The 21,287-nt window shown below is 40.5% G+C and overlaps 1 protein-coding gene across 1 annotated transcript; it reads right to left on the bottom strand.

Moving 5' to 3' along the window:
- Nucleotides 1-1,142: 1,142 nt before the first annotated feature.
- On the bottom strand, nt 1,143-20,387 carry LOC136516686 (uncharacterized). Its single transcript, XM_066510159.1, is given in 33 exon segments — nt 1,143-1,875; nt 1,878-2,115; nt 2,203-2,309; nt 2,527-2,679; nt 2,681-2,686; nt 2,837-2,941; nt 2,943-3,071; nt 3,639-3,688; nt 3,691-3,793; nt 3,925-4,095; nt 4,235-4,345; nt 4,423-4,599; nt 5,336-5,408; nt 5,510-5,573; nt 5,647-5,757; nt 7,085-7,217; nt 7,513-7,621; nt 7,708-7,830; nt 7,909-8,006; nt 8,963-9,094; nt 9,168-9,287; nt 10,502-10,588; nt 10,949-11,099; nt 11,183-11,274; nt 11,348-11,383; nt 11,385-11,429; nt 11,815-11,877; nt 11,975-12,095; nt 17,942-18,104; nt 18,189-18,293; nt 19,548-19,647; nt 19,730-19,824; nt 19,944-20,387. Coding segments are annotated over 33 exon segments (3,828 nt in total). The 5' UTR covers nt 20,104-20,387; the 3' UTR covers nt 1,143-1,578.
- Nucleotides 20,388-21,287: the final 900 nt, after the last annotated feature.

The following is a 21,287-nucleotide window of genomic DNA, read 5'->3' on the forward strand; positions in this document are numbered from 1 at the left end:
AGAACATGATAACGAGTGGGGTAACGATGCGACAGCAACGGAAGGAAAAATAAAGCAAACGACTGACTGAACGAGGACGACGAGTCGACGACCCACTGCCGAACTGCCTCCGGAATGGCCGGCCGCCAGCTGGGTTTCCAATTCCCGTGGCAGGCGGCTCCTTGTGTGATCCAAAAATTCTCGTCCTCCGTTCCGTCCATGTGATGTGCATGCATGCACATGGAATGGGCATGGCACGGGCAGCGGACGCGAGACGCAAGAACAACTAGCCTAGACCACCGTGTTATCGTGGGGGCTTCTTAAAAAGATCACACATTGGCCGTTATCGATACACGCACAAACTTCCTACAAAGATGCTAATGGATGTGTATCGAAAGGAGCGACGTGCTATGCTCTTCAAAATCATCACACAAAGTATCATAGCAGTTCCGTAGTGATTATGATCTCCCAAAAGAACGGCATCCTACAAAAGTGCAAATGGATGTGTATCAAAGAGGCAAAAGGAGACATGATATACCGCTCTTCAAAGTCATCACAGCAATTCCGTAGTGATTATGATCTCCCAAAAGAACGTCATCACACAAAATATCATAGCAATTCCATAGTGATTATGATCTCCCAAAAGAACGACATCGCGATCAGAAACGAATAAAAAAGAACGACACTTGCACCTAATGTGGACAGCTGGACTGAACATCGATTTGAGAAACAAGATGGTAACACCAAAAAGGGTAATCAGGGCACGAAGGGGTTCGGTCGCCTATATGCATGTATTATATGGAAATGAAAAGGTAATCAACATACAATATGGCATATGGGCTCAAGGCCAAACAATGCTTTTAAAAGGATTGTACAAACAAAAAATATTGTTGTCCATACAACAACAATATCGAGACAATTGCCTTATTACCTCATCAGAATCCAACTATAACTACATACGAATAGTATTTTTCTCTCACATCAACCCAGCCAATAGTACTTTCAGCCATGATTTATAAGTCAAACTAGCCCAAACGAATATGGTGACGTTTGGGTTGGCTTGGCTTATTAGCCATGGCTCAAAGTATTATTGGCTAGTTTGATATGAGAGAAAAATATTATTCGTTGGCTGATAAGCCATGGCTTATAAGCTAAATACGATCAAGCGAACAGGCTTACATTTGAGAAAACGTCTAGCAGTGACAAGTTAAACAGGATGTACATGAATAGTATATGCTCCTACTAGCCACATCAACAATTAGACAAGCAAAACCTCTATCTGTATATTCCGTCTAAGCCAAAATTCCACCAGCAATTACCGTTAATTTTTTCCACCAACAATTGTATACATGTACTCACCAAAACTCATCGTTCAAAATGACGTGTAAATATATCAGTATCGAAGCAGAACAATCATGAGCATATCCAAGTATATTCAGTCAGGGAACACTCTGTAGCACATCTTTGCACAACCACCACCAGGACTGGATTGGTTTGCGCCTATTATCATCGTCCCGCTTGCAATTGGGTGTAATTCCTGAGTTTGGAACTGAACTATATTGACATTCAAGAAGGTACTTCTCAAATCCTGATAATTACTTAGACACTTTGAAGGACAGTAACATAGAAAGGATGCCCTAGACCACCACGAGATAACAATTTCTCATTTTCATCCACATGTCGTCCCTCAGATGGATGCACTTTCCATTGCAGCTCATAGTTGGAAAAATTGTATGTACCTGGTGCAAATATGCACACTTTTAGAGGAACTCTAGCACAACTGTCAGGTTGGAGCTCAACTTGAGCACAACTCAATGAACACCAAACATATGGTGAAATGCTCTTCGAAGATTGCTTCTCTTGATGTGTACTCTTGGAACTAGAGATGGTCTTTACGGGTCATTTTCCAGTGATACATCATACCATCCACCCTGAGCACTGGTTGAGTCATGAGGATGGACAGTTTGGATTTTCTCTGGCATTACATCAAAAGTGACCACTCTCACCAAAATCTTATGAGCTTCTGAATTGTGAATGACCAACTGGATGTTAACCTCACAGTAAGACTTTGAGAAATCATGACTAATTGTCCGAGGTCCTTCCATAAGCCACCATATAGGGTTCTGGCTTAGAGAACTAAAAGAAGAAGAAGATGGGATCAGCATTTACTCAACAAACCAAGGCCAACGAAGATTGTATCAAACTACATGTTGTATCACTTGCCTGCAATGACACGTGTGATGAGAAAGTAGTTCAAAGTCTGGAGTAGGCTTGGAAGAGTTACCAACTGCCTTTGAGATTAGAACAAAATCAAGAAGGCTGCATGGCCCCTGAACAGTTATCAAGTGCAAATCAGAACTTTATTAATCATTGATCAACATAACAAAAATTATGCATGTGCCAGTTTTCCAATCAAGTCTGTGTTAAGTTGACCTGGAATATTTGGGTCAAGATGTACCCAGATGTATAACTCTTGGAACCAAGCAAGAAAATAATACCGTCAAACGATGCAACAGCAGTGTAATGAATTATAATATAAGAACTAACCTTTGCTACCTTCCCTTGCCTGTATCTTTCTTGATAGTGAAAATCAGCTAAAGGAGATCGAGCAATGTCAAACAGATCAGTGCTGCTCCCTGGACACAAAGCCATATCGCTTGTGCAGGAACCACTTTCTGCCTCTTTACAAGAATCCGCCTCAGCAATCCTTAAAAAAAAAGCATGCATTGGGAAAATATATCACAACCTTGAATGTACAACACATTAATGAACAGAAGAGCATTGAATAAGGCAATGGAAAATATGGCGTATTAAAGTGTTCTGTATCTGACAGAATATTGAAGAATGGGCCTTCAACCTTAATTTTGAAGAAGTACGACACAGCCTGATTTTCTGATACTGTTTCAACAGAGTTGATTGAACTGCATAACGGCAACGCTGAAACTGCCCATTTACCACCGACAGCATGATAACTGATGAAGCACAAATGACTCTGATGGAGTCTTGTTCATGACATCCATGCGAACGATATACTCTTGCAATCTTGATGAGGACGTGCTTATAGAAAAGGATACATCAAGTGATGGCAAAACCTGCAAAGAATTGCTTAGAGCTAATGCTTATCCAAAAGGAAAATAAGCAATAAAACAATAGCATACAACAAATAACTAGTTTGTTCATCCTTCGTTCTTAAGATCAAGGACAAAAAGAATATTAGTATGGAGGATAACCGTTAGAAACGCCTTGATCTTGGATTGCTTAAACTTTAGCAATTTCACCTTGGAAAAGTAATTGTGTTGGGAGGACAATCAAAGCTTCACTGATGCAATGTGCAACAATAAATGTGAAAGAACAACTTTTAAGAGAATCCCAAGTCCCCAGCCGAAAGTCTGGGCATTTTATAAAACACTAACATATGTTATGAATGTGCTAACAATCCAATATGACATTCTATGAAAATATTTTATTTAAGAAGAAATTTATACATGATGAAAATATTTTTCATGGTGAACCTAGTAGCATCAATCTTAGCCATCAATCTATGTAAATCAATACTGAAGAAAAGAGCAACAAGAATCTTACAACTACTTGCATTTGGAGCTGGAGGGAGTAACAAATATATTGCCTAAAAAAACTAAATATGGGACACAATCCGTTACCTCGAGATTGAAATGCATGCGTAGTGTACGGTATTTAATATCACTGGAACTCCCATTTCGTAATACAGAGATATATAAAGAGAAACATTTCCAGGAGTTGCAGCATGAAACCAAATAGGCCAAGAGAGTGCTGCCCCTGTTTGAATTTCAATATCCTGGAAAAATTATGATGGTCAATATTTGTGAAAGAATATGCGACAGCAAATAATCTGTGAAAGCAATAAAAAATGTTAAATAGATTACTCTAGTACAAACAAAAAGATACTAGTGCCTTAAGCCACTTTACCTGAGGAAATGCAAAGAGCAAACTCTTGAAATTGTCCTTCAAAGTTTTGGATGATATGACACTGCTTTCTGATTGCATATGCCTTTTTAAGCAGTCTGGGAACTCAAGGCCAATGTCCGATGAATCACCAGGAATTAAAAATCTTGGGCTGCTAAGTTTCATTTTTATGCCCTGCATTACAGGATTGGAAAGAGTTAACAGATAATATGGTGCTTGATACTTGCATAAAGTCATGATCATCTGTAGAAAACTCAGCAACTCTTCAATGATTATCAGAATAAGAAACAAGAGGAAGACAAATGGTAAAGACCTTCACAGCATATTCTGAATGGTTTCTCAGATTTAGTGTAAGCAGCTTTAAATCACCAGCAAACGCTTTTGTTGGCATGCGATCAATAGATCCTGTAAGTTTTGGTAAACCCTGTAGGCGAAGAATTTAAAACTTCACACATCATCAGAAACTAATGTTTGTGAAGAGAAATCTGGAGAGATTATAACCTTGATTACAACCAGGCTGTTATTCAAAGAACGACGTGGGCCTCTTTTCCCTTTCTTGATTTTTTTCTGTGCATCAAATTCAAAGTATTGATAGCCTACTACTGACTCTGAAAGTGTCCACCTTATCCCAACCAACTTCAGAATACCTTCAACTTTTGGAGTAACATCAAGTTGCACCTAATGAAGTTGGAGAGGAGATGAGCAACTACCTTGAAAGACAATTAACAAAAAAAAAAACACAACACCTATACGAAACAACAAATGCCAAACACATCAAATCTGCAAAAATGCAATCGGACAAATAGTAAGGAAATGAGGAATAATCAGTTTAGTAATTTTTTTTCTCAAACATGCAAGGAGAGCTGCGTATAATCAGTGTAGTATTTGACCCTGGCTACATCCATTTTCTTAAAAAAAGAGAAATATTATGATTTTGCTACACATCTCTTGTAAAATCAGATTGAAGAAATTGAAACAAATGAAAATAATTCAGTAATAACATATGGCGGGTTAATGGATACCAAGCAAAACAGTATGTATTGGCACTGAACTGAACTATTATTGGCTTTCTCAGTATGCATGTGGTGGACTTTTAAACAACATCTAAGCATTCTTTGGAGTATAACTAGTTGTTTGCATCGTCCATCTTTGAGCCCAAACAGCAAAATCTTACTGTAACGAATTCCAGCAAATGAATAGATCCAACAGCATACTGCACCAATACCAAATTGAACCTTAAGCACTTCTTTCCCATTCAGCCCCTAAAATATTAACAGTATATTCTGTTCACCTAGCTTTTTACTGAGTAAAGGTTAGATCTGCTGTAATGAATCAGGTAGCAAAGACATGCTTAAACATTTTCAAAGCACACAAAAGATTGGGTAGAGTTAAAAGGCAAGAAATTGTTACATACTCTTTTACTTTCACCTCCTCCTAATATAATGTCAAGCTTTGACAATGTAAACTTATCTCCATCAGTCTCAAACCTGTAGTGTTCAATAAAAAATAGAAATAATAGCCATTATAAATTTTGGTGGAAAGAACAACATCTACATGAACGAAACCTTAATTATGAAAAGAAAATTACATTGAAATAGATGGCTTTGTGTTAACCTTATCTTCCCCACCATCCAAATCCAGCCCACTTACATCTGCATGAGGAATGTAATGCATCAGTGGTTAACGTAACTCTATATGGAAAGAACTCAGGAAGGAAAATCTTACCAGAACTTAATGCATCCAAAGTGGTGGAAAGCTGGCATATAAGAGAGATGCCAGAAACAGCAACAGGAATTTGGAGGGGATTTTTAAGTTCAACATTCAATTTTACTGCTTCTGCAACCAACAAACAAAGCAACTAAGAACACTATATACATAATAAAAAGAAATAATAATTAGAAGGGTCTAAAGGAGATGATAGCAGATCATTTCAACCAAATTTATGTCTACTTTGTGCCTTTACTGAAACTTCACGTAACATTTAGTGCTCTAAAATTTGTCAGAACTCCAAGGGTCATTTGCGTCAGGCTCATAAAATATGAACACAACAGTTCTGGGGATCCCTCTTGCTTATAAATAATTTGGTACCAAGAAACAATTTTCTAGTCTTGTTGTGCCAAAAGAAGCTCCATTGCCAAGCATCCAAAAACTTACAGCTTAGCCTATGGTCAAAATGGTTATCAGTCTACCTTGGTTGAAAGCCTGTAACTCAAGCATAACTAGAAGGGAAAAGTCCTTGTTGGACGGAACCAATATCCTACCAACAATTGCATAAGAATGTTACCAGCCGTGGCTAAGCCAAGTGACTGGTTACATTAGTTGTTCACACTGCTCAAATGAGCAAATAATCAGAAACTTGTATCAATTCAGTTGGTAAGTTCTATCTTTCAACCTCAAATGACAATGTAGGCACCACTAAGGCCTCATCCTCTCCTTCTCATGCCCACTTCCTCAAGGCCTCACCCTCCTATGTTTGCTTCTACTGCTGCTGCTCCCACCTCATCTTCAAGCTGATATATGAAGTACCAGTGATATCAACCACAGTCTGCAGATCTGCAGCTTGGCTAAACCACAGTCTGCCTCCAATTGGTAAGGTTCATTCAGGTCACCTTGAGACCGAAATTATGATGGAAGGTCAAGAAGGCAACAGCCAATGGCATTTTTTTTCAAATAGGTCAGCAAAAAAAGGTCCAATTTCAAGGATATGGTACAAACCATAAATAGTTAAAATATTTCAACTGGAAATGGAGGACATATCAAGTTCAAACTCCATTGGCAAAATAGAGGGGATTCAAACTCACATCAGAGTGCAAATCATACAATTCCAATGGGACTGGTGGACAATAGATGGACTGTGGCCAAATGAATTATTAATTTATTATACAACATAAGTAGCTAAGAAAGATGTACAGGCACTTGATGTTCAAGCCTTAAAAGGCCCAAACAGACAGTTTGTCTATCCCTTATCCAGCAACAGACGTGAATGCGAGATAGCACTCAAAGACAAGTGTCCGCCCATCTAAAAAAAGATACTGTCCTGCACTAGATTGATAAGTTGACAAGTGCCACATCTCAGCTGTATACCAGACAATTCCAGAGAGTGGTTTGTCCTCAAGTTCAGTCATATATAGCTATGAATTTGTATTTTCAAAAAAAAAATTACCTCCAGCCACACAAATACAGGAATCCTTGTATTTTCTCATTGGCTGAGTATCCAGCCAATTAGTTCTGACAATTGAGGATGATGGGATCAATTCTTCCTCCAGCTCCTGCCACGTGCTTTCACTAACGCCAACCTGTAACAGAAGACAACCAACACATGCTGAGAATGGGCATCAATAGCATAGTAACAAATTAGCACCAGCAAAAGAGATCATGTTAAAGACAGTCATAGTGTTTTATTTTATTATCGAAGGTGTGAAATTGGCCATATATTATGCCCTTTTCTTTAAAGGAGCACGAGAAGGGTAACTCAAGTACCCAAAAGACAATATTCTATAAAAATATAGGGAGGTTCAATGTTTGATTGCTCCCAGAAATGCAAATGATAGATGGATTAGAAATACTCCTGGTACAGTTGTTAGGCCTTACATCTGCATCTGATGCATAAGTGCGATGATCTTCATATATAACTTTGAGAGATGACATGTTCAAAACAGGAAGTTGAAGCTTGTACACATCAAATTTCTTCCCCATGCTCTATACACAAAATAATATCACAAAATTAGAATGCACCAAAAGTTAGGTTCAAATAAGGTATTAAGGTGTAGTGCTGGTCAATAACCTTGAACATAATGGAAAAAATCAGTGAGGAACATGTTTTGTGTAGTCAGCGACTGATGGCTACAAGCAATGACCTCCAGCAAGTGCTTGATGGCTACATCAAGTATCCCGAGAACTCCATACCACCTACCAGTACACCCAGAGTCAAGTACAGCGTAAAGACACAAGATAAAAATTGGACAGGAGCTAAAAATACCTAACTACCTTCCAACATTAAAATGTACATGATTGTTGATGTAACTCCAAGGGTTTTGTTTGTAAACAAACAAAGCATTTCTGTACACCCGAACAGCATGTTGTTTCTGCATTTAAAGAAAGAAAATCGATTTAAAAAAGATTCAATCAACATTGAAAGAGATTACAACAACAACAACATAGCCTTTCAGTCCCAAGCAAGTTGAGGTAGGCTAGAGTTGAAACCCACCAAGAGCCCCAAGTCACGGTTCAGGCACTTCAATAGTTGCTTTCCAAGTACTCCTATTCAAATATAAATCTCTAAGTATATCCCAAGCTTTCAAATCTCTTTTTATTGCCTCCCCCATGTCAATTTCGGTCTTCCTCTATCTCTCCTCATATTATTAGCTTGGCTTAGGACTCCACAATGCACTGGTGCCTCTGGAGGTCTTCTTTGGATATGGCCAAACCACCTCAACCGATGTTGGATAAGCTTTTCTTCAATTGATGCTACCCCTAGGCGATCACGTATATCATCGTTCCAAACTCGGTCCATTCTTGTGTGACCGCAAATCCCATCGCAACATACACATTTCTGTAACACTCAGTTGTTGAACATGTCGAATCTTTGTAGGCCAACATTCTGCTCCATACAACCTAGCCGGTCTAATCGCCGTTCTATAGAACTTGCCTTTTAGCTTTTGTGGTACCCTCTTGTCACAGAGAATGCCAGAAGCTTGTCGCCACTTGATCCACCCTGCTTTGATTCTATGGCTAACGTCCGCATCAATATCTCCATCCCTCTGTAGCATCGATCCCAGATATCGAAAGGTATCCTTCTTAGGCACTACCTGACCTTCCAAACTCACATCTCCCTCCTCTTGTACAACTCCGCCAAAGTTGCATCTCATGTATAGTTCTGTTCAATCTAAAACCTTTAGACTCAAGGGTTTGCCACCATAACTCTAGTTTCTTATTTACTCTCGCCTGGTTTTCATCCATTAACACTACATCATCAGCGAACAACATACACCAAGGGATATCCCCTTGAGATTACAACAGCGGTAAAATAATTATTATGAACCTGATCAGACATGTAGTAGCTATTCCCAGCTAAGATTAGGTGAAATCCGTATTTCCGTAGCATGGGTGGATTGGATAATAGATAGCAACAGGCGGCTTGCTCAAGCAGTACAGCAGAATGCAACGAAGGTTCCTGAGCAGTAGAGATCTCAATCAATAATTCATCTAATCAGCCAAAAACTTCCCACAACAAAAAGGAAATCTACCTCATTAGAAACACGGAAATACACGTTTGATGCTTCCCTATACTGTCCTCTTGTTTTAAGCATTTCGGCCCACCAAAGGCCACATCTAGTAGCATTTCTCTGGCCAGAAGATCCAATTCTCTGCATATATGAAAAGGTGAATTACACTCCGAATGAAAGAAGACTACAAGAGGAAGTTCAATCAAGAAAACTAGAGAGTCTACTATCTACATATCATAAGCGTGTAGTATCTTGTCATGGGCACATATTCCACTTCTTTGTGCATTTCTCCTAAATGCAACACACCTCAGGATATTCAGATTTGTACAGCTGGTACCAGAATATCCATAATAAGCAATTTTATATTGAAGAGGGTAGCTTAAAATCAGGGCAGACCCTGTACATTCTGACTATTTCTCCGACACAGCATACGTTACTGAAAGAAGGCCAGAAACTAGAATGAAATGAATATGTGGCAATGTGGCCCAGAACTTGTAGCCAGTCTAAAACGCCATTCCTTCCCAAATGAATTTAGGTACAAGACATCAAGGGCGTGTTCGGATTCCCGCTTCCAGCGATCCAGGACCTGCGTGTCCGATATAAACTATAGGGGAATACTGATCGGATGCCAGGTTCCGCGGTGCTGCTCTGCATCCACCGGTGCAAAAAAAAGGGTTTGGGCTCTGCTCATGCGGCTGATTCGTTTGTCGCTCTCGGGCCTGTACCGGTGGATGCAGGATTAGTATGGTCCCACACGTCAATCTCACATGCTAGGTAAGTTGTATCCGCTCATACAGCGAACCAAACAGAATCTCAGCTTCTTCTTTTTTCTTTTTTCTTTTTGCATTCGCTCGTGCACTTTCACCAAACTCTCTCCCCTTAGAATTTACATCCGCTGAGCCAGTTTCTCCTCATTCAGGATACAGTCTTGCTCGAGCAACCAAACACACTCCAAGGGTCTCTGGAGCCGGATATCAACGGCATGACACCTATAGCATCCACTACCGTCGTCATGAACATATAAGTGCTTTACCGTTGAGCTAATATCATACGGATATCTGCAGGGTAAGTTCAATGCATATTATGGAATAATATGCACAAAAGCATCCTAGTTGTTTGTTATGACCATTGCTTAAATAAGACTTAAATTGGGTATTCATTAAACAACTGATAGACAAGAAAAAGATGTTCCATGCAAAATGGGTTTTGGGCTCCTCTTATTGTTCTGTGTAAGAAACATGGGGTAACAGCGCAATACCACAGAACAATATCCAAAACATTAAATAATAAGCAATATAAAGGAAATAATTATTTGCCTGTGCAGGAAACCAAGATGTGAATTTCTAAATAAATACCAAATATGTACTGAAGGCATTTTCCATGCAATACTCCGCGTCCTTCCTAGACTGATCCAAAATGAAATAGCAAAGTCCACTCATCTCCTGCAAAAGGGAATATATTGATATGAATCAATATGAAATGAATATGTAACACACATTAAGGTTATTCCAGAACTCAAGAAAAAACAATCCAGAAACCCTGCAACATAGTGGACATTTATCATCTGATGTTTTCTAGGCCAAGCCCCATATTTGTAGGAAAGCTGGGTTGGTAATGGAACTGCCAATTGCTTTTAGTGTAAACAGGACCATCATGTTTGGCATACTAGCATACCGGGATATTCCTTCAGAATAGCAATCCTAATTGTGCCTTTACAACAAACTCAAAGACGCTAAACAGACTACTAATAAGTATATCCATGGAGAAAGTTCAGCAAAACGAGTAAAAAAAATATCTTGCACCTGTACACCAGCAAATCGCTTCCAAGCCTTATCAAGCTTATAATCAGTGGCTAGTAATCTGTAGTTTGACAAGGCAAGCTCGTAGTCTCGTAACATGAAGGCGAAATCACCTAGTACTCTGATCTGTGATTCTATGGAGGTGAATGTATACCTGATGGAGAAAATAAAGTTACAGCATATTACAAATTACATATATACAGTGAAAAGTAGCAAGATCTAGAACTAATCACTTGCATTGGCCCATTTGGAGCTTCTGGGACATCATCTCTCTTTCTCCACCACAAGTTCTTGATCTGATTTCTAAAACCCTTTCTTGTTGTGGCTACCTAAAACAGTACTGAATCTTGTTGGGATATGATAAGATGAACATAATGATATACCAAACTTTCAACTGCATACCTGCTGATTGAGGACACGTATCTTTTGCTCCATGTAGAGGGATGATATGGTTAGAAACAAAATCTTGCATGAAGTCCTTTATCTGAAATAAACAAGCTCAGCAATTCAACATCAAGTAAAGCTTGTTGAAAGCTGAGAAAGGTTGCATGATGTGACAATCCTGGCCCACAATGGAAGAACTGGAGAATAGAGATCTAGGGCAAGAAAAATAATAGAACAATTTGATGTGCCATCCTTGGCATCAGTGCACACACACACACACACCAAAAAAAAAAAAAAAAAAAAAAAAAAAAAAAAAAAAAAAAAAACTTGAATCAACTGAAAGCAGGGATGGTTACTCCATAACTATCACCTAATAGATGAATCCTTAGGCACCATGAAAAGTTGAACAAAGTGTCACAAAACTTTGTGTGCCCAGCAAAACACTATAGAGAAGCACATGATAAAACAGATCAATGTTCTAATACCTCATTCAGATCATCCACACTAATGAAACAGGATCCATCATGATTGTTCAAACCAAGAGCTTTCTGCATTTAGTAACGAAAAGACTATAAGTAGATTGTATATTTGCTGAAATTTGAAAACATTACTGAAATTCTATATGAGGTAATTCAGTATGCTCACATAAGGTAGCCATGAATTGTCAGCATTACTACCACCTGCTTCTGTAGACGAATTTATGCATAATAATTTACAGTCGTTCAGACCAAGGGTACTCCTCATTTCAGCTAAGACATTCACAGCTCTTCATGTACAAAGTAATATGGGTCAGCAAGAAAGAAAACAGTATATAATTGAAACATAAAATATCAGACAATACAACAACAACAACAAAGCCTTTAAGTCCCAAACAAGTTGGGGTAGGCTAGAGTTGAAACCCAGCAGAAGCAATCAAGGTTCAGGCACGTGAATAGCTGTTTTCCAAGCACTCCTATCTAAGGCTAAGTCTTTAGGTATATTCCATCATTTTAAGTCTCCTTTTATTGCCTCTACCCAAGTCAACTTCGGTCTTCCTCTGCATCACTTCACGTTACTATCCTGGCTTAGGATTCCACTACGCACTGGTGCCTCTGGAGGTCTCCGTTGTACATGTCCAAACCATCTCAACCGGTGTTGGACAAGTTTTTCTTCAATTGGTGCTACCCCTAATCTATCATATATATCATCGTTCCGAACTCGATCCCTTCTTGTATGACCGCAAATCCAACGCAACATACGCATTTCCGCGACACTTATTTGCTGAATATGTCGTCTTTTCGTAGGCCAACATTCTGCACCATACAACATAGCAGGTCTAATCGCCGTCCTATAAAACTTGCCTTTTAGCTTCTGTGGTACCCTTTTGTCACATAGGACACCAGATGCTTGGCGCCACTTCATCCACCCTGCTTTGATTCTATGGCTAACATCTTCATCAATATCCCCGTCTCTCTGTAGCATTGATCCTAAATATCGAAAGGTATCCTTCCTAGGCACTACTTGACCTTCCAAACTAATATCTTCCTCCTCCCGAGTAGTAGCGCCGAAGTCACATCTCATATACTTAGTTTTAGTTCTACTGAGTCTAAAACCTTTGGACTCCAAAATCTCCCGCCATAACTCCAGTTTCTGATTTACTCATGTCCGACTTTCATCAACTAGCACTATATTGTCCACGAAAAGCATACACCAAGGGATGTCCCCTTGTGACCTCATCCATCACTAAGGCAAACAGATAAGGGCTCAAAGCTGACCCTTGATGTAGTCATATCCTAATCGGAAAGTCATCCGTGTCTCCATCACTTGTTCGAACACTAGTCACAACATTGTTGTACATGTCCTTAATGAGTCTGACGTACTTCGTTGGGACTTTATGTTTGTTCAAAGCCCCACCACATAACATTCCTTGGTATTTTATCATAAGCCTCCTCCAAGTCAATAAAAACTATGTGTAGGTCTTTCTTCTTCTCCCTATACCGCTCCATAACTTGTCTTATTAAGAAAATGGCTTCTATGGTTGACCTTCCGGGCATGAAACCAAATTGGTTCATAGAGACCCGCGTTATTGCTCTCAAGCGATGCTCGATAACTCTCTCCCATAGCATCATAGTATGGCTCATCAACTTAATTCCCCGGTAATTAGTACAACTTTGAATATCCCCTTTATTCTTGTAGATCGGTACCAATATACTTCTCCTCCACTCGTCAGACATCTTATTCGGTCGAAAATATGGTTAAACAGCTTGGTTAGTCATACTATAGCTATGTCCCCAAGGTATCTCTCACACCTCGATTGGGATACCATCCGGTCTATCGCCTTACCTACTTTCATCCTTTTCAACGCCTCTCTGACCTCAGATTTCTTGGATTCTCCACACAAAGCGCCTATTGGTGTCATCAAAAGAGTCATCCAACTGAAAGGTTATGTCCGTATTCTCATCATTGAACAATTTGTCAAAATACTCTTGCCATCGATGTCGGATCTCATCCTCCTTCACCAAGAGATGCTCCCTTTCATCCTTAATGCACTTACCTGGTTGAAGTCCCTTGTCTTTCTCTCACGAACCCTAGTCATCCTATAAATGTCCTTCTCTCCTTCCTTGTACTCAAATGTTAGTAAAGATCCTCGTACACTCTACCTTTTGCCACACTTACAGCTCTTTGCAGTCTTCTTTGCCACCTTGTACTTCTCTATGTTGTTCACACTCCTGTCATGGTACAAGCGTTTACAACATTCTTTCTTCTCCTTAATAGCTCTTTGGACTTCCTCGTTCCACCACCAAGTATCTTTAGCCTCGCCTCCACTTTCTTTGATTACTCCACACACCTCTGAGCCCACCTTCCGAATGTTGGTTGCCATCTTCTCTCACATGTTGTTTACGTCCTCTTCTTCCTTCCAAGAGCCCTCTTTGATAACCCTTTCCTTGAATACATCTGACGTCTCCCTTTTCAGTTTCCACCACTTTGTTCTTTCAATCTTAGCTTGTTTATCCCTACGGACACGCACCTAAAAACGAAAGTCTGCCACCAAAAGCTTATGTTGAGAAACAACACACTCCCCTGGTATCACCTTGCAACCCAAGCATGCCCGTTTGTCCTTTCTTCTTGCGAGGACAAAGTCAATCTGGCTAGAGTGTTGTCCGCTACTGAAGGTCACTAGATGAGATTCTCTCTTTCTAAAGAAAGTGTTGGCTATCATCAGGTCAAAAGCTATCGCGAAGTCCAGAACTTCCTCCCCCTCCTGATTCCTACTACCATACCCAAAACCTCCACGAACTGTCTCGAAACCTACGCTTGTAGTACCTACATGCCCATTAAGATCTCCTCCTATAAAAAGTTTCTCACTATTAGGTACAGCTCTAATCAGGCCATCTAAGTCTTCCCAGAACTGTCTCTTAGCACTCTCGTCGAGGCCTACTTGGGGGGCATACGCATTAATTACGTTCAAGACCATATCACCAATGACAAGCTTGACTAAGATAATCCTATTTCCTTGCCTTCTTACTCCCACCACACTATTCTTGAGGCTCTTATCAATCAAAACTCCTACTCCATTTCTATTCGCGACTGTCCCTGTGTACCAAAGCTTGAAACATGTATTGTCATAAAATATCAGACAATATTAAAGGATTTGGAAATAAAGACTTGGCAAATCAGCTATTAAAAAGAAAGATTAAACGATTTTCTGCAACTGTGTATATTAAAGGATTTTCTGCAACTATATGACAACAAAGACTGAAAACATAAAGACTTGGCAAATCAGCAATAACAAAGAAATAGATTACAAAATTGCAAGAAATAATAATTCGATATATTACATGCCATTCAGGTTATCTGCTCCTTGTTTGACCAATGTAAGAAGTTAAGCCACAAGATATTACCCCAAGTTCTTACTCATTTAGCAAAAAATAGTATTTAGTTTTAGTGGGGATTATGTGAGAAACCACATGCCCTTTTAATCGGAGTTTGCTTCCTTCAGAAGTTTGCTTCTATGAGAAGCTGCTAAGGAGAGGGCTTCAGCTTCCTGGTACAAGAGAGGAGTTCAAACTTCCCTAAAAGAATATACCACTTTTAGGGAAGTTTGAAGACTTGAAGGACAAGCGTTCCGAAATACCCTTTCGACAATTGATGCCCTGATTTTTAATGCTAGTGATTTCAATTTTTTAAACAATTTTAATTTCCACTTTTAAATATATTATAAAATTATGCTACTTTCTTTTACTCTAGCCTACCCCAACTTGCTTGGGACTGAAAGGCTACGTTGTTGTTGTTGTCGTCTTTTACTCTAATCCATACTCCCACTGATTCAAAATACATGTAATTTTAGGATTCCTGTAAATCAAAAGTTCTTCACTTCGATCATCAATATATAAGGATTTATACATTAACAATGTAAATTATATGTCATTTATTTATCGTGAAGAACACTTCCATACGTTGGATGACTCTTTTGATGACACCAATAGACGCTTTGTGCGGAGAATCCAAGAATATGAGGTCAGAGAGGCGTTAAAAAGAATGAAAGGAGGTAAGACGATGGGACCGGATGGTATCCCAATCGAGGTGTGAAGATGCATCGAGGACATAGCTATAGTATGGCTAACCAAGCTGTTCAACCATATTTTTCGATCGAACAAGATGCCTGACGAGTGGAGAAAAAGTATATTGGTATCGATCTACAAGAATAAAAGGGATATTCAAAGTTGTACTAATTACCGGGGAATTAAGTTGATGAGCCATACTATGAAGCTATGGGAGAGAGTTATCGAGCATTGCTTGAGAGCAATAACGTGGGTCGCTATGAACCAATTTGGTTTCATGCCCGGAAGGTCAACCATGGAAGCCATTTTCTTAATAAGACAAGTTATGGAGCGGTATAGGGAGAAGAAGAAAGACCTACACATGGTTTTATTGACTTGGAGAAAGCTTATGATAAAATACCAAGGAATGCTATGTGGTGGGCTTTGGATAAACATAAAGTCCCAACGAAGTACGTCAGGCTCATTAAGGACATGTACAACAATGTTGTGACTAGTGTTCGAACAAGTGATGGAGACACGAATGACTTCCCGATTAGGATAGGACTACATCAAGGGTCAGCTTTGAGCCCTTATCTGTTTGCCTTAGTGATGGATGAGGTCACAAGGGACATACAAGGGGACATCCCTTGGTGTATGCTTTTCGCGGACGATGTAGAACTAGTTGATGAAAGCTGGATAGGAGTGAATCAGAAACTGGAGTTATGGCGAGAGACTTTGGAGTCCAAAGGTTTTAGACTCAGTAGAACTAAAACTAAGTATATAAGATGTGACTTCGGCGCTACTACTCGGGAGGAGAAAGATATTAGTTTGGAAGGTCAAGTAGTGTCTAGGAAGGATACCTTTCGATATTTAGGATCAATGCTACAGAGAGACGGGGATATTGATGAAGATGTTAGCCATAGAATCAAAGCAGGGTGGATGAAGTGGTGCCAAGCATCTGGTGTCCTATGTGACAAAAGGGTACCACAGAAGCTAAAAGACAAGTTTTATAGAACGGCGATTAGACCTGCTATGTTGTATGATGCAGAATATTGGCCTACGAAAAGACGACATGTTCAACAGATAAGTGTCGCGGAAATGCGTATGTTGCGTTGGATTTGCGATCATACAAGAAGGGATCGAGTTCGGAACGATGATATACGTGATAGATTAGGGGTAGCACCAATTGAAGAAAAGCTTGTCCAACACCGGTTGAGATGGTTTGGACATGTCCAACGAAGACCTCTAGAGGCACCGGTGCGTAGTGAAATCCTAAGCCAGGATAGTAGCGTGAAGAGAGGGAGAGGAAGGCCGAAGTTGACTTGGGTAGAGGCAATAAAAGGAGACTTGAAAGGATGGAATATACCCAAAAACTTAGCCTTAGATAGGAGTGCTTTAAAAACAGCTATTCACGTGCCTGAACCTTGATTGCTTCTGTTGGGTTTCAACTCTAGTCTACCCCAACTTGTTTGGGACTTAAAGGCTTTGTTGTTGTTGTTGTTGTTGTTGTTGAAGAACACTTCCATATATTTAACTGTCTTTATTTAGCATGTCATAGTTTCATAGAAATTATTGTGCTGAGTAATCACCCTATAGACTATGTCGCTATGTGTGCCCCGATCACCAATATGTGTTTATGACCAGACACAGCACAGTTATAGTCCCACAAACAAAGCTGTCGGACACATGGGTGTCGGATGAAAAACAATTTCCTTTGCAGAAGAAGCACAAAGTTAAGGCCTAGGGGTAAAAGGCCCTTAGAAGTTAAAATGCATAGAATTAGGAAAGCAAGGAAGCATGAATACTAAAGGCAAGGCAATAGGGACGCATAAGAAATTAACCACTATGAGGAACCTTGTCTAACCTTGATGAAGACAAATAATCCTAAAAATTGTGAACTACAAAATATGTAGGCAGTTCAGGTTTTTCAACCATTTTGCCAATACAGATTCACAAGCATTATGTTTGACAATTCTGAAGGGGTTGGTCTAAACATACGCCAGCTATGTTTTTAAAAAAAATGATTTTAACATCATAAATTGCTTAAGTAAGAGTATCTTCTTTAGTTAGAAAGAAAGGTGAAGAACAATACATGTCTTGTGGCCCCTCTTGCTGGTCATGAAGTACAAGGTAATGCTTCAAAATCTGTGGATCCATTATGCCATCATTCAAAAGAGATGGCAACTGATTTGTGTTGAAGAGATCAATAAATTTATTGACTGGTTCTTTGTCCATTGATGACACAACTAGAAGACCTGTTAATAATAGCTTAAAGCATAAGCAAGAACATATTCTGCAAACAGAATACCCAGCTAAGAACAGGAAGTGTCAAATCTCACATGACACAGGATGGTCAAATGTTTCATGCTCCGAAAATGAGAGTGTCCGCATTAGCTCTCTATTGAACTTCTTAATCCACAATGGGCACAGCTCAGCCTCAGGCTCTGGAATTACATAATTAAGGAATCATATATAGGATGCAAATAAAAGGTATCAAACAAAATTTGCACAGCTGAGCTTTGCAGAGATTGGAATTGACTTGACTAAAGCACGTAACAACCAAAGAAGCACCAATAAGAGACACACATCACATCTTCCAGTAAGATACATCAGAGTACCAGCCAAATAGAAATGAAGACATTTGAAGTGACAATGTCAAGCTCTTCCCAGCAATTTCCCAAAAAAAATAAATTACCCAATTTAGTAACAAAGATGACAGAGCACCAAGCAGCGCATTCTTCTGATGGACCATTTGCAAGCAATTTGAGCTCTCCATCCATACAATAGAATGCACGCAAAGCAACTTCACTACTACAAACAATCACCTGAAATTATGCTACAACTGCACCAAGCGATCTTGATGGAAAGCATGTGGCTGCCCATTAAAAATCATTCCTAGTTCACAGGTCACACATTTTACTATTCTTTCTGTTTATGAACACACATTCCACTATTCCTCACCATAAAGGTTAATAAGGTTAAGAGGTTAACCATTGCCAGCCTGGGCTAACCCACCCCATGCACGCACCCTGACCCAGGAAAAGTCTTGAGGACCGAGGACCCAACTGCAGCCCTCCAATGCATCCCAAGTCCACTGCCCATTAGGGCCACAAAAGTAGCTTCAACTGGCCCATTAACTGAATTCTCCTGCTATGTTCTCGCTCAAAAAAAACTAGCCCATTAACTCCTGTCGACGTTGCCGGAACAACATACCAGTCACAGATCACTATTTCCCTCTCCCATAAATGGAAAACAACCAGACAAGCTCACCTTGCCTAGTCACCGCAGCAGCATCCAGGCTCACCACACACATCATCATCAACATTCGCGCAAGCCTCGCCGGTGGCTGCGCTTCCCTGCCGCCGCCACAACATGCACAACAATGCTGAAGTGGCAAGCGCAATGACCTTATGTAATCAATTGAGATCATTTCCTAATTTATTTTAGAAATTTACATGGTTTGATAGTAGTTCGGCTCTAATTTGCAGTATATACTGATTTCCTAATTCTCTACTCTGATCCAACACCCCCCCCCCCCCCCCCCCCCCCCCCCCGCCCCCCCCCCCCCAATCCCACCCCCGAAAAAAATCTTTGCCGCCTTCCACCACTAATCCAATTATCAGAGAAACACAGCAATGTGAACTTCATTGGAGTAGAACATCCATATTATCATACAGAAGCAAAGCACGGGATCTTACTTCCAAGTACATCTTCAACCTGAGGCGGGTCTGAAAGCAAATCCGGAAGAGCCTTCTCATTGGCCTCAGAAACTACCGGCTTAATCATCTCGTCTGCCACCTGTTCCCAAACATAGAGGTCATCAAACACTGAAGTAGCTACAGCCACCTAAGATAGCAATACCAGAATGTTTGAGGATCACCTCGCAGTCCTCCTTCCGGACGTCGGAAGCGTAAACCATCCGAATCTTAAACATTTGCAGCCTGTACGGCACCTCGCTCGCCGTCCGCACGGGCACTGCTCAATCGCGGGCACAGAGACAGAACCTTCCATGAGATCACATAACCAAAACAAACGAAAAGAGAACAAAATACAGCACAGGGTCATCTGAAACCAAGCATTAGGAGGCCAGTCACCGTCGATTTTTTTGAAGAGCGAGAACGGGGAGAGCATGTCGACGAAGCTGAGGCCGTTCTTACGGCAGGCGGCCTCAGCGAGCGGTGTGGACAGCACCATCACCACCGGTGTGATTTCTTCGAGAAGGAGCCGCCCCAAGTAGCTCCGGAGTGGATCCATCGGGCCAAAACCCTAGCGGCGCTGGTCCGAATGGCGGATGAGCCAAATTTAGCGGCGTGACTGACTCAGGGGTGGGAGGCGCGAGCTGGGGTTTCGACGTGGGTAACCAACCTTTACTGAGATCGGCGTACGCGGGGTCGCCGGAGAAGGGGGTGATCTCCGGCGACCGGAGAGCTCGGTGGCGGTGGTGGACGGTGGTGGTGATCTGATCTGGGAGAGCGCCAGGTAGAGAAGACGACGACTGGCCGTACTGGTTCCGCTTAGGCACAGCCTGCACGGTTTCCATACTTGGGCTTCAAGGAATGCTTTGTGGGCCTTGAACGGCCCATCCATATATCCCTGCAATTTCTTTTAAAATGGCGACAGTTCTTATATAAAATGTTTAGTTCGGCCGATTCGGGGCCGACGAAATCACTGTAGCTACATTGTATCTACAGTGATGTTTTGTTTTTATGTGGTAATAGTTGTTCAATCGTTGACTAATTAGGCTCAAAACGTTCGTCTCGTAAAGTACAACCAAACTGTGTAATTAGTTTTTTATTTCGTCAACATTTAGTACTCCATGCATGTACCGCAAGTTTGATGTGATTTGGAGAATTTTCTTTTTGCATAGTGTCAAAGTTGGGAATTTGGTGGAACTAAACATGGCCTAAGATATTTTTGTTCTAATTACTCTAAACTTTAGCTAATATTAAATTAGAATAAATATTCAATGTAAACTAAATCTTCAGGGTGTAAGGGCCATTTGGCCGGACTCTCTCCGGCTTCGGCATTGTAGCACGGAGCCACAGGAGCTCCGCTAGCTCCGTCGGTTTCGTAGGCAATAACAGAAGGACCCCGAGGCCTTGTTCGGCTGGTCGAGTTTGTGGCCGAAACCGGCTAGAGCTGAACCTGGAATAGTGCGAAGACCAGCCAACAGCAGCAGCTTCAGCCGACTGAACCAACAACCAATCCATTTCAAAAAAATGGCCCCACACTAGCATTAAATGCAATTCGAGTTTAAATTCAAACACCACCAGCTGCTGTCTGATTCTGCTACATATCAATGAAACAGTTTACAACACTATTCAGATACATGCTGAATCAAAGAAATTTCCTAACCATGGATCATGCTGCTGCTAGGCATAATTTCACCCAAATCCATCAGATACATAAACACAAGTGACCAGTCTAGCTAAACCAAA

This window comes from Miscanthus floridulus, chromosome 2, assembly GCF_019320115.1.
Source record: "Miscanthus floridulus cultivar M001 chromosome 2, ASM1932011v1, whole genome shotgun sequence".
Taxonomy (NCBI): domain Eukaryota; kingdom Viridiplantae; phylum Streptophyta; class Magnoliopsida; order Poales; family Poaceae; genus Miscanthus; species Miscanthus floridulus.